At 49.4% G+C, this 13,890-nt stretch overlaps 1 protein-coding gene across 1 annotated transcript in view; it reads right to left on the bottom strand.

Moving 5' to 3' along the window:
• The window catches only part of SHANK3 (SH3 and multiple ankyrin repeat domains 3), a 136,229-nt gene that overhangs the window by 83,608 nt on the left and 38,731 nt on the right, over window positions 1-13,890 (bottom strand). Inside the window, exons 10-15 of the mRNA XM_062492568.1 lie at window positions 10,959-11,067; window positions 7,888-8,039; window positions 6,927-7,094; window positions 5,299-5,415; window positions 4,128-4,205; window positions 3,100-3,166 (exon numbers count right to left, since the gene is read on the bottom strand). Coding sequence (XP_062348552.1) covers window positions 3,100-3,166; window positions 4,128-4,205; window positions 5,299-5,415; window positions 6,927-7,094; window positions 7,888-8,039; window positions 10,959-11,067 — 691 coding nt within the window. The remainder of the gene's footprint in view (window positions 1-3,099; window positions 3,167-4,127; window positions 4,206-5,298; window positions 5,416-6,926; window positions 7,095-7,887; window positions 8,040-10,958; window positions 11,068-13,890) is intronic.

Below are 13,890 nucleotides of genomic sequence, written 5' to 3'. Positions count from 1 at the left end.
CTGGCTGGCTGAGTATGATGATGGAGAAGGAGAAGGAGAAGGAGAAGGAGAAGGAGAAGGAGAAGGAGAAGGAGAAGGAGAAGGAGAAGGAGAAGGAGAAGGAGAAGGAGAAGGAGAAGGAGAAGGAGAAGGAGAAGGAGAAGGAGAAGGAGGAGAAGCACCAGTTCCAAATTCCAGGGTCCAGAACCAGCACATTCCCAGATTTCCAATTCTATGGAATATTTCTTGATCCCACCATCCCAAATCCACTATTCCCAGTGGGAAAAGACAGGAAGGGTGAGATGATAATGATGAAGATGAAGATGATGATTATGAAGAAGAACCACCAACCCTGAATTCCAGGAGCTGGAATCAGGACATTCCCAAACCACTCCCAAATTTCCAATTCTTTGGAATATTTCCTCATCCCACCCCCTTAAATCCACAATTTCCTGTGGGAAAAACTGTGAAGGGAGAGATGATGAAGATGATGATGGTGAAGGTGAAGCCCGAATTTCAGGACCCAGAACCAGGACACTCCCAGATTTCCACTTCTATGGAATGTTTCCTCATCCCACCACCACAAATCCACAATTCCCAGTAGGAAAATCCCAGGAAGGAGACAACAAAGGAACAAAACTTGGAGCAATTCCCACAATGAGTCTGGATATTCCTTCCCACACTTTTCCCAGACTTCTTTCTAGGTCTGTTTCCTGAGTTTCTCCCGGCAAAACAAATCCCATCCGTTACCATGACAGCACTGCCTGGAGCCACCCCATCCCCGTTTTCCAAAGGAAAGCACGGATTCCTGTTTGCCAAAGGGGTCTGGATGCTCCATGGGACACACCCAAAGCTCCCTGAGGAATTCCCAGACTGGAGATGCTGCAGAGGCTCCCAAAAATTCCCAGCAGCTGGAGGAAGGGAAGCGCAGTCAACACTCTGAGGTTTGTTTGGATTTGCTGCTTCCATGATAAATATTAATGGAAAAGCACAAGGAGTGCTAATGGCTGCTCGGTTCCAGGTTGTGATTCCATTTTAATCCTAGAAAATCCCAAAGGGGATCAGGGAAGGAGCCTGGATGGCCCAGGGGGCAAAAGGGAAAAAGAGTTTCCCAAAGTGGAGAATTCCCACAGCATTTCCCAGACTGGAGAATTCCCACAGCACTTTCCAAACTGGAAAATTCCCAGAGCATTTCCCAGACTGGAAAATTCCCATGGAATCTCCCGAACTAAAGAATTCTCACAAAGCAATTCCCAGACTGGAGAATTCCCAGGGCAAGAGGAAACAGGTAATTCCAGCTCTGCCGAACGCTCCAGATCCAGAGGAAACTATGGATGAGCCTGGAATCCTCTTGGGAAGCTCCCAAACTTCCTCCCTCTGCATTGGGATCACCAGATCCCACGTCTACCTAGCCCAGCTTCCCAGTGGGAATTCCATGGGAAAATCCCTCCACAAGCATCATTCCAGCCCCAATCCCACCCAATTCCTGCTTTCAACATCCCTTCACTATTCCCATAAAACCCTGGGAAAGGGACACAAGCAGGAGGAGTTCCCTGCTCTGACAGAATTCCTCAGCTCCTCCTGCATTTCCAATCCAAATTTCCAAACCCCATTTCCAAACTCAATTGCCGAACCCCTTTTCCAAATCCAATTTCCAATCCTGATTTCCAGACCTGATTTCCAAACCCCTTTTCCAATCCAAATTTCCAATCCCAATTTCCAATCCCAATTTCTAATCCCAATTTCCAATCCCACTTTACAATCCAAATTTCCAATCCCCATTTCCAGACCCCCTTTTCTAAACCCCTTTCCCAATCCTGATTACCAATCCCAATTTCCAAACCAAATTTCCAAACCCTAGGAAGCTACCGGTCTCAGGCAGGACCATCTGGACCTGCTGCTCAGGTTGGAACTAGTTTGGAATTCTTCCCTGACCTATTTTTCATCCAGAGCTGATTCCCAGACATTCCATTGTTCCTGACAGCTTTCTGTGCTGCTTTTCCTGCTTTTTTTTCCCCCAAGGAAAATCACAGAGAAGCTCAGTCCCACGTGCGGATTCCAGCTGAGGGAAATTTAGGCTGGGGCTTTGGAGGTCATTTATTCCCAAACTTTTTCTGAGATTAATTCCATGACCTTGCAGGCTCTTTCCAAAATCCTTCCCAACTTTTCTATCCCACCCTAAATTCTTCCCAAAATTCTTCCAGACTTTTCTATCCCACCCCAGATTCTCAGTTCTGGCTGTCAGGAATAGGAAGAAAAAAAAAAGAGAGAAAGGATTTTTGGGATTGAGCCAAACTCAATTCCTGCTGTGATTTTCCCTAAAAACTGATCCCTGTTTTCCTTCACTTCATGGAATTCCAGGAATTTGGGTGGGAAAGGACCTTAAATCCCATCCAATCCCACCCCTTCCCACCACCCCAGGCTGCTCCAACCCTGGACATTCCAGGCAATCCAGGCACAGCCACAGTGGATTTTCTGGAATTCTCCCAGCCAAGAATTTTTTCCCTAAATTCTTTTTCCAGCTGCTGATCCCACGACTGTCCTTCTGTGCTGGGAATTCCCACTGCTCCCTCCATTGGCAGCTCCAGATCCATAAATTCCTCAGGATCACCCAAGGAAATGCAACAAGTGTTGATTTTATTCCTGATCCAAACCCACTTTTCCCTGGAATTTCTGCCATGGTGACATGGCAAGGATGGGAAAGGCAACCCAAGGTACCAAAATTCCCAAAATATTCCTTAAAAGAAAGCAAATCCAACCAGAACAACATCCACTTTGCTCCTATTCCCAGAGGATTTCCTATTCCCCAGAGGATTTGGGAAATAAAGTTCCTCGGTGATGTGAAAAGAGAGGAAAAAATCTGGATTTTACAGCAGAGCAATTCCAGGATAATTCCAGACCTTGGGAATGTCAGCCAGGCTGGAAAAACAGCCTGAACCCCATGGGAATCTCTCTGACACTTCCAAGATCCAAAGTGGCTGCAGCTTCCATGGCAAAATCCATGGATGCAACACCAGTAAAATCCATTCTTACCCCCACAATCCATCCTTGAGATCCACAGGAAAAGGGAGGGGGGTGGGGGGGGGAAAGAAAGGGGAAAACGGGAAAAATCCAACTCACCAACATCGGACTCTTTGTGGGTTTTGATGATTTCTGCCAGCTCGAAATTCCCTGCAATGATGGCCACCTGGAAAAGAGCCGGAAAACCAGGATGAGCGGCTCCGGAGCTTCCATATGAATGAGAACAGCTGCTTTCCGTGGGGGAAAGACAAGGATTCTTCTGCCTTGGATCATCTGGGAATTCTGAGGTACCGACACCTTCTTAGGACAGCGTTTGATTGTCCCTGGCTTGGGGATAATCCCTGTACCCTGGAATTCCCAGATTCCAGCCAGCAATTTAGCCCAAATCCTGGAATATTCCCAAGGTGTTGGGTTTGGATCATGGGTAAAATTGTGGAATTTGGAAGAGGTTTGGGATCAGCCAGGCCAGCTGGATGTGTCTCCAAGGGCCACATCCAAAGGATTTGGGGACATTTCCAGGGATTGGGAATGCCCTGAGCAGCCTGTTCCTGATGGGAGGGGATTTCCCAGCAGCCAAATTCCCAAAGCCCTGAGTTCCCAAATATCTAAATTCCCAAATCTCCAAATCCTCAATACCACAAATCCCCAGGTCCTCAAGTCCCCAGATTCCCAAATCCCCAAGTCTTGAAGTCCCCAAATCCACAACTGTCCAAATCCTCAAATCCCCAAATCCTGAAGTCCCCAAATCCTCAAATTCCCAGATCCCCAAAACCCAAAGTCCCAAAATCCTTAATTCTCCAAATTTCCCAAATCCCCAACCCCCAAATCCCCTAATCATCCAAGGATTCTGCCCCTTTATTAATGATTCCTCTCCATCCCAAAAATTCCCTTCCCAAAAAACATCAACAACTTCTCCTTCCCACCACCGTGTCCCACAAAACCCCCACATTCCTACCCTTTTCCCAGAATTCCAAGTGTTTCTTCCTCCCTCCTGCTCTGGTGCCAAATGTTCATCCCCAGTCCCACCCTGGTGGGACAAACCCCCCCTGGAAAAATCCCTAGATGCACGAGAGAGCTGCTGTGGGAATATCAGGAAGCTCCATGGGATTCCTGGGAATTCTGCTCACCTGGAATGCTGTCTGGCTGTTGTAATTCCGGATTTCCTTGCTGGCACCTCGGAAGAGGAGAACCCGGGCACAGCTTTCCTGGGGGAAAAAAAAAAAAAAACAACAAACCGAAAACAGGAATTAGAAAAGGACTGGGAGAAACAGATCTCAAAATTCTTTAGGAACAGGGAAGATGAGCATTCCCTGAGGATTCAATATTTCTGACCCGAATGGGAGAAAGTTATGAAAATCTGGAATTCTGGGATGTATTGAGTTGGAAGGAATCTTTGGGATCAGCCACAACTAAATTCCAAGGATTCTGCCCCTTTTCCAAGGAATTCTGCCCCTCTTCCAAGGATTCTGCTCTTTTTCCAAAGATTCTGCCCCTTTTCCAGGCATTCTGCCCCTTATTCCCAGATTCTGTCTCTTCTCCCTGGATTCTGTTCCTTTTCCAGGGATTTGGCCCCTTTTCCAAGGAACTCCCCCTTTTCCCTGAGGATTCTGATCCTTCCATGGGAAGCGAAGGAATTAAAGCATGGAATGTTCTCCTGGGAAATCCCAAACCTGGCCGGCGCTCCGGGGAGGAACGGCCTCATCCCAGGACAAGGATGGATTCCACCTCTGGATCTGGGAATGGGGAGATCCAGGAGTGCCCAGGGCTCCCCATGATGTCTCCGTTCCCAAATCCCACAGATTCCACCATGGGATGGAACCCAAAATCGGGACCTCCAAGGAGGAACAATCTCATCCCAGGCCAGGGATGGATTCCACCTCAGGATTTGGGAATGGGGAGATCCAGGAGCGTCCCAAGGTGGTGCCACCTCCCCGTTGCTGTCCCATGTCCCCAAATCCCACAGATTCCACCACAGGATGTTCTCCTGTGAAATCCCAAACCCAGGGTCTCCAAGGAGAAACAGCCTCATCCCAGGACAGGGATGCTTTCCACCTGTGGATTTGGGAATGGAGATCCAGGAGTGTCCAAGGGCCATCATGATATCCCATGTCCCCAAATCCCACAAATTCTACCGCAGGATGGAACCCAAAATTGGGGACTCCAAGGAGAAATGGCCTCATCCCAGGCCAGGGATGGATTCCACCTCTGGATCTGGGAATGGAGAGATCCAGGAGTGTCCTGGGCTGGTGCCATCTCCCCCATGATGTCCCTGTCCATGTCCCTGTTCCTAAATCCCACCTGGTTGTAGAGGGCGCAGATGTGCAGGGCGGTGTTTCCTGAGGCGTTCTGCGCTGTCATGTCCGCTCCGTAGAACAGGAGATGCTCCAGGTGCTGCACGTGTCCGTAGCGACAGGCCTGCTCCGGAAAACAGGGAAAAAACATGAATTAGAGAGTGGCGGGAACAGCAGGAAACCTCCCCCCCGCTACCCCCTCCCCCCCCAAAAAAATCCCCTGCTGGGTTCAATCAGGCTCAGAAAGTTGGGAATTCTGTGGGAATTGGGTGTGGCTCCTCCCAGCTCCACCTGGACACCCATGGGGTAAATCAGCTCCAGAACAATGGGAAAAGTTTACATCATCCTGGATCCGGAGGTTCCTCCACTTGGTGGTGGCTTAGGATGAACTCAGCACCCCAAGTCTCTGGAAAACTGATGTTTTTCTCCAGGTTTGGTGTTTCCCATGATTAAGGGATCAGCCAAAGAGGATGGAGGCAGCAAGGAGGGTTGGATCCATAAATTGGGATCATAAGGACACATCCCTAGATGTTTTATCCCCAGCTGGGTATTGTGGGAGATATTCCAATGGGATCCCATCCTTCCTTTTCCCAAAGGATCAGCAAGGGTCCAGATTCCTAACTCCCAATCCGAGCGTTTCTCCAAACCCCTTGGAGAAAGGGGATTCCATGTGGAAAACAGGGATAGGCACAACTGGAATTTGGATCTGAGATCCCCAAGTGCTATCCTTGGAACCATCCATCCTTTGGGAATGTTCCAACCATTTGGAGAGGCCAGAAAAGCCGGGATGAAGGCTGAGCTGGCCCAGTCCAGCCCTGAGTCCTGGGAATGGATGATCTCATCCATGGACAGCATCCCCAGAGTGCAGCCCTCAATTCCAGGCATGGAATGTTCCCATCCATGGGTACCAGGAAAACATTCCCATGGACAGGTCCCATCCCTGTGGATCCCATCCCCACAGATCCCAGCCCTTTGGATCCTGCCCCTTTGGATCCCATCCCACCTGGTGGATCTCCTGCCAGCCCCATCCATGAGCACCAGGAGAACATTCCCATGGCTGGATCCCATCCCTCTGGATCCCAGCCCTTTGGATTCTGTCCCTTTGGATCCCATCCCACCTGGTGGATCTCCTACCAGTCCCATCCATAAGTACCAGGAGAATATCTCCATGGCTGGATCCCATCCCTGTGGATCCCATCCCTGCAGATCCCAATCCTGCAGATCCCATCCTTGTGGATCTCATCAGTGTGGATCCCATCCCACCTGGTGGATCTCCTGCCATGGGCACCAGATCATTCCTACAATCTAGCCCTCAACCCTAGGAATGGAACCACACCATCCATGGGCACCAGGAGAACATTCCCATCATCAGATGCTGTCCCTTTGGATCCTGTCCCACCTGGTAGATCTCCTGCCTTCCACCATCTGGTGGATCTCCATCCCTGAGCAGCAGGAGAACATTCCCATGGACAGGTCCCAGCCCTACGGATCCCATCCCTTTGGATCCCATCCCGTCCCTTCAGATCCCACCCCTGTGGGTCCCGCCCCACCTGGTCGATCTCATGCCAGCCCCATCCATGGGCACCAGGAGAACATTCCCATGGACAGTTCCCATCCCTTTGTATCCCATCCCACCTGGTGGATCTCCTGCCATCCGTTCTCATCCACGCAGCCCAGCCGGGCATAGTCGTGCAGCAGCAGCTCGCAGCAGTAGGGATCCCCACCCACCATGGCACTGTGGTAGAGTGGGGTCAGCCCCCGGCTGTCCTTGTAGTCCGGGGATGCTCCCAGATCCAGCAGCGTCTGCCAGGGAACAATGGGAAAAGTTCCATGGGAAAGGCTGGGATGAGGGATTGGGCAGGGGAGGGAAATGGAGGGAGGGAGGGAGGGAGGGAGGGAGGGAGGGAAAGAGTGAAGAAAAGAGGGATGGAAAAAAGAAGGGATGGAAAAAAGGAGGGAAGAGAGAAGGGAAGGGGGGATGGAAGGAGGGAAAAAAAGGAGGGAAAATAGGAGGGGGGAAAAAAGGAGGGAAAATAGGAGGGGAAAAAGAGGGAAAGAAAGGAAAAGAAGGCGGAAAGGAGGGGGGAAAAGGAGGGGGGAAAGGAGAGAGAAAAGGAGGGGGGAAAGGAGGAAAGGCAGGAACAAGGGAGGGAAGAAAGGAGGAAAGGAGGGGGAAGGGACTAAAGGAGGGGGAAAAGGAGGAAAGGAGGGGGAAAATGAGGGGAAAAAGGAGGGGAAAAAAGGAGGAAATAAATGAGGGAAGAAAGAGAGAGAAGAGGGGAAAAAAGAGGGGAAACAGAGGGGGAAAGGAGGAAAAAGAGGAGGAAAAGGGGAAGAAAAGGGGGGGAAAGAAGGGAAGAAAGGAATAAAGAAGGGATGGAAGGAGGGAAAAAGAAGGGAGGAAAGGAAAAGAGGAGGGAGAAAAGGAAAGAGAAAATGAGGGGGGAAAGGAGGGGGAAAAGGAGGAAATGAGGGATGGAAAGAGGAGAAAAAAGGAACGAGAAATCTGGGAAAGGCAGAGGAGAAGGGAGGGAAGGAGCAGTAGGAAGCAGAGAGGAAGGGAAAGGGAAAGGGAATGGAAAATCCCGGCACTGACCAGCAGGGCCGCGTGATTCCGACACCTCACAGCTTTGTGCAGCGCCGTCATTCCCTCACGGGTCCGGAAATCCAGGTGGGCACCGCCGTTCCGGAGTGCTTTGATCATCTCGGCACTGAGCTCCAGCTGCGCTGCCGCCGTCAGTGGACACTCTGGAAGGACATGGGAATGGGGGAGATCCATGGAATGTCCAGCACATCCATGGGAATATCTCTCGACGGGATCGCAGCTGGGAGTGCCCACTGAGATCGCCTTGGGGTTGGGATTGGCTCTGTCACAATGGGAACGGAGGCCAAGTTTTTCTCCCAGGTATTCCTAAGGGTGTCCTGAGCAGTGGGAATGGGAAATGCATGGAAAATTCCAGGATTAGGTGGCAAAGCAGCCAAAATATCTTGGGAATGGGATCTGGGATTCTTCTCGGCCCCTTGGGAGTTCCCAAATCCAGTGCTACCAATGGAAAAATCCTCATCCCGAGATAAGGGGTGGATTCCAATCAGGAGAAGCCTCTGGATGCTCCTGACTTGCCTTGAGGTCACTGCAGCAAATCCCACAAATCCTGCTGGGAATCCCAAGAATTCCAGGGCCAGTGGGATGCCCCTCATTCTCTTGGGATGCAGATGGAATTACCAGAGGAGAGTGGGAATTATAAAATGTAAGGAATGCCATGGGATCGGGTCTGGACTTGCCATGGATACAAAAGGGAGAAAAAAAGGCTGGAATTCCATGTCCATGGCGTTTGTCCTGGTAGGAAATCATGGGAAAAAGGCTGGAATTAAGGATGGAATTAAGGATCCAGAGAGGAAAAGAAGCACCAGGAGAAAGTTTTGCAAATTCCATGGGGAGGTTCTGGATCCTCGGGAGAAAGAGGGGCTGGAGCATGGCCAGGGAAGGGAACAGAGCGGGGAAACCCAGGAGGGATTTGGGAAGGGGTTCAGCCTGGAGACAAGGAGGCTCCAGGGGCACCTTTGGGATGGGCTTGGAGCTCCTTCCCTGCCAGACCAGGCCAGGATTCTGGAATTCTGGAATCCCTGCCCATGGAATGGCAGCAGTGCCTCGGGAAGGACCTCTGAGCCCCCCCTGGGCTGGCCAGGGGCTGCCAGGGATCTGTGCAGAGAGAGCCTGGGAAAAGCGGGATCTGCACTGGGATAGGGGCCAGGGGAGCTTTGCAGGGATCAGGGCAGGGATCGGGAATGTCCTTCTGGCTCTGCCCAGCTCCTGCCCAGAGCCAGCAGGGATCGGGATCTGCTCCCGGGAATGAGCCCCAGGAAAAGAGGGAACACCTCAGCCTGGCCCAGAGGGGGCTCTGCTGGGATTTTTGGGATCATTTTTCCATGGAAAAAGTGGTCAGGCCTTGGCAGGGGCTGCCCAGGGAGGTTTGGAGTGTCCATCCCTGGAGAAATCCAAGGAATTCCTGGGATTCCACTCGAGGCTCTGGTGGGGATCAGGCACAGCTCAGGTTGGTGACCTGAATTCTTTCCCAACCTCCATAGTTCCATGGTGACTTGGAGAAGGAACATTCCAAGGTCATCTCATCCCTGTTCATGAGATCATTCCCATCCCCTTCCATGGACAATCCCACAATCCCAGGCTGCTCCAACCTTTCCTTGAACACTCCCACGGATCCAGGGGCAGCCACAGCTGCCCTGGTAATTCTATCCCAGCCTGGAATTCCTTCCCAAATTCCCACCCCAATCTCCCCTTTCCCAGTGGAAGCCATTCCCTGGGTCCTGTCCCTCCATGTCTTTCCCAAATTACAGCTCTGCTGGAGCCCCTTCAGGCCCTGGAATGCTCTGGAAGCTCTCCCTGGATCCTTCCCTTCTCCAGGGGAACATTCCCAGCTCTCCCAGCCTGGCTCCAGCTCCCTTTACCTCCCCCATTCCCGATTACTGCATCAAATTTTCCTCACATTATTTCAGGAATTTTGAATCCTCCTTTGCAATTCCAGCATTTTCCTGGGCTCCTCTCCCTCCCCCACTGTCCCTTGTTAAATATCCCTTGTTAAATATCCAAGGATTTTCTTCCCTCTTTTCTCTGGCAAAACCATCCCTGGTGTTTGGCTTTCATTCCAGAACAATGGAAACTTCTCCTGGATCCTGTTGTTTTTTGATTTATCTTTTTTTAATTCCCACGTTTTCAATGTCCCCACAGGAACCAACTGTGAAATTTTTTTGGGCTTTTTCAGTCCTTTCAAATCGCAGGAATCATTCCTGGAATATCTTCCCAGCAACCCTGAAATGGGAGCAGCCTCAAAATGGGGCTGGAAGTGCTTCCCAGAGTGGATTTTTTCCTATTTTTCCATCCAAGCAGAGCCAGGAAAATGGGAAGAAATCCTCGACACAACTTAAAACCTTTCCCAGAATCCATTGAAATGGAGATTCCCGAAGTTTGGAATCCATGGGATTCAGCTCAAGGTTTTCCAGGAAGTTCAGGGGATTTTATGGCCCATCCCAGTTATTCCCAGTCCATGAACAGGATTAATCCCTGCACAGAAATATTTTCCCAGAAATACTTTTCATCCCAGCTATTCCCAGCCCATTAATGGAATTAAATCCTACAGGAAGACATTTTTCCAAGCAGGATTTTCCAGTTTTCCATGGGAAGCTTCCCATGGGATCCATTCCCACAAATTCCAACAGGAGAAGTGTTGGCTCATTCCTGGCTCGTTCCCTCCCTGATCTTCCAGCATCCAGCCCAGGCTTCCTGGGAAATCTATGGGAAGCAAACCAACATTCCCAAAAAACCCTCAAAGCTCCCAATCCAGGAATTTCAGAGAGATTCCAATCCCTTCATCCAACAGCAGCTGGAAAAGACCAGGATTGGAAATGGGAACATGAAGGGAAAATATTCCACGAGGAGAAATGTGGGTTCATGAACTGGGAAAACTTATCCCTAAGTTCCCAAAATCCTCTAAAAAGTGGGAATTGTGCCATAAAATCCTCAAAAAATGACTGGGACAGAGAAGAAAAAAAATTCAGAGGTAAGCCTGGAGGAATTCCGGGAAGGAATTGGGAATGTCAAGCTGATTCCTTCCCAGAAGCACTCCCGAATCCAGAAGAAAATGTAGAACTGACCTCCGGTGTCGGGATCGTGGAAGTTGGGATCCAGCCCCTTTTCCAGCAGCCTGCAAACCTTCTCCGAGTTCAGCATCTGCACGTATTCCATGAATTTCTTCAGATTCGCCTGGATTCAGGAAGAAACACAGTGTTAACAACCTGTAATTCTGGGAAAAGCCACCGGGGGAGCAGGCCCATCCTGAAAATCCAAGAAAAAACAGGGTAACGGGATTGAATTCCAGCTGGATGGGACAGAAATCTATGTGGAAAACTGTCCCTCTGGCCTCTCCTCCAACTGGGATTGCCGGATCATCCCGTGGGAATTCAGGCTGGTGGACCCTCCCCTCCATCCCAAATTTTGGGATTAGAATTTTGTTCTTCCCAAGCCAGAATTCCCAAAGATTTGCCTCAGATTCCAAGATTGTTGGGGGGATATCCTGTTTTTTTTTTTTTTTTTTTTTTTTAATGCCTTGATGAAGTAATTGTTCAATTCTGGGAACTGTGGAGGCAGGAATGGTGGGGAAATCCTAGCTCCCACGTTCCCAGATTTTTCATCAGAGGATTTTTTTGGGGGGGGGGGTGGGGGAGGAGCTGATTCCAACCCAACCTTACAAAATCCATCTTTGTGAGAAATCCCAGATAATCTGACTCAGCAGAAATGTCAGGAACCGAGGGGAAATTTTGGGAAAAGGTCCAAGCAAAGGGAGAAGTTAAAGCTGGACTTCACATCCAAGGAAAAAAATTCCAATTCCATCATTTCCCGCCTTTATTCCGTATGGAAAAATGATACATTTTAGGAGGGACAAATCCCAAAAACTCAACATTTCTGTTTTTATTTGGATGATTTCCAGTTGGAAAATTGGGGGGAAAAATTTGGAAATGCCAAACAGGATGAGGCAAAATTTGGGGAATGAATTTGGGAATTCTGGAATTTGGTTGGGATAGCAGCTGAAATCCCATCCCATTCCAAGGGCATGGACTCCTCCCACTATCCCAGGTTATTCCAACAATTCCAGGGATGAGGCAGCGGCAGATTTCTTGGAATTCCAGATCATCCTTTGGGAATTCAGGCTGCTGGTCCCTCCCCTCTATCCCAAATTTGGGGATTGGAATTTTGTTCTCCCCAAGCCAGAATTCCCAAAGATTTGCCTTGAATTCCCAAACTGTTGGGATTTTTCCCAGTTTGTTCATGGCTTCATGAAATCATTGTTAAATTCTCGATTCCAGAGGCAGGAATGGCTCCGGTGGGAAAATCCCAGCTCCCATATTCCCAGATTTCCAGACTTTTCATGGGTGGATTTTTTTAAAGAGCTGCTTCCAACCCAACCCTACAAAATCCAGTTTTGGGAAAAATCCCAGAAAATTCAAAGAGCTGGAATTGAGGCCGGCCGTGCCCTTGGAGCCAGGAGAGGCCGGAGCAAGTCCATGGATCTGCCTCCCGCTGCCAGGCAGCAGTAAATGGATTAATTGATCCCATGGAAAGAGGGATTTATGGATTTCCTGCCAAGCCAGGATGATGTGGAGCCTCTGAAATTGCACAGCTGGAATTGCACAGTTGGAATCTCTGGAGCCACGGCACCGGGAATACTGGAATGCTTTGGGTGGAAGGGGACCTCAAATCCCAATCCCATCCCATTCCAAAGGCAGGGACTCCAGGAGGGGTATCCCTTCTCTTTTCCATCCCCGAATTCCATAAAAATCCCTTGGGATAGATTCAGAGTCTCCTTGATTCCAGAATCCCAGAATGGTTTGGGGTGAAATCCATGGATTTTAAATCCCATTCCAATCCCACCATCCCAGATTTCTCCAAGCTTTCATTGGACCCCTCCAGGGTTTCTCTGGGATTTCCATCCCAAAATCCCCAAATCCCTCAAATCCATATCACACCTGCCAGAGCCCTTCCCATGGGAAGCAGCACCTGAATTCCTGAATTTTCTTTGGATACCAATTTTGTCACCCTGTCTGACTCCTTTATCCCACTCCACCTTTTTATTTTTCCTCTTTTCCCCTTCCAAACACTCCCTGAGATCCAGCTGGGCTTCCTCATCCATTAAATCCTGCTTTTCTGCCTTCATTCCATCATTTTTCCAGGAAAAGCAGAAGTTGGAGATGAGAGAGAGGCAGGAGAGGCCTTTTTTCCACCCAGAAAATTCCAAGGTTTCCCCACCCATGTTTTCCTTCCCTAGCACAAAGGGATTGCCCTTTTCCAATGGGGATTTTTTTGTCCCGCTCCAAAATTCCCTGGGAATTCTCTTGTAGTCGACTGGGAAAAAATATCCAGGGGAAACGGCCACAGATCCTAATCCTTGGAGTGATCCAAGGGATCCAGGCAGAGCCTGGCCCTTAATAAATGGGATTATTCTGATTTTCGTTATTGGATCCATCCCAGGTTGGAGATGTTGATCCTGGAGGTCTTTCCCAAGGGAAATATTCCACAATTCCACGGTTTTTATTTCCAGGAAGATTTAGGAATCATCTTTGAAAGGCATTCAAATCCCAAAGTGTCTCCTGCCACTAAAATTCTGACTCTTAAATTTGCAAAATTTTCCGGCTTTGCTTTAATTCGGGTGAGACTATCCAGAGGCTGGGAGATTCCAGCCATTCCAGAGCCTCAGGACATCCCAAAATCCCACCAATCCCTTTAACTTCCAGAAAATCCAACATTTCCCTGACCGAGGAACCAGAGACAAAGATCCCAGGAAAGCCCCACATCAGGTCTGTTTTTCCAAGAAAAACCTCAGTATTAAACATATGGAAGAGCAGAAATTCCCCAGGAACTGAAGCAGAAAATCCCAGGATTTGAAGGAGAAAGCCCTGGAAACTGAAGGAGAAATCCCCAGAAACTGAAGGAGAAATTCCCAAGATTTGAAAGTGAAACCTCTCAGGAACTGAAAGAGAAATTCCCAGAAACCAAAGCAGGAGACCCTAGTAACCTTCCCCAGAAAAAGGG

Source organism: Cinclus cinclus, chromosome 4 (assembly GCF_963662255.1).
Source record: "Cinclus cinclus chromosome 4, bCinCin1.1, whole genome shotgun sequence".
NCBI classification, from domain to species: domain Eukaryota; kingdom Metazoa; phylum Chordata; class Aves; order Passeriformes; family Cinclidae; genus Cinclus; species Cinclus cinclus.
Note: the sequence above shows the minus strand (reverse complement) of the source record. Positions and strands in the feature narration are given on the sequence as shown.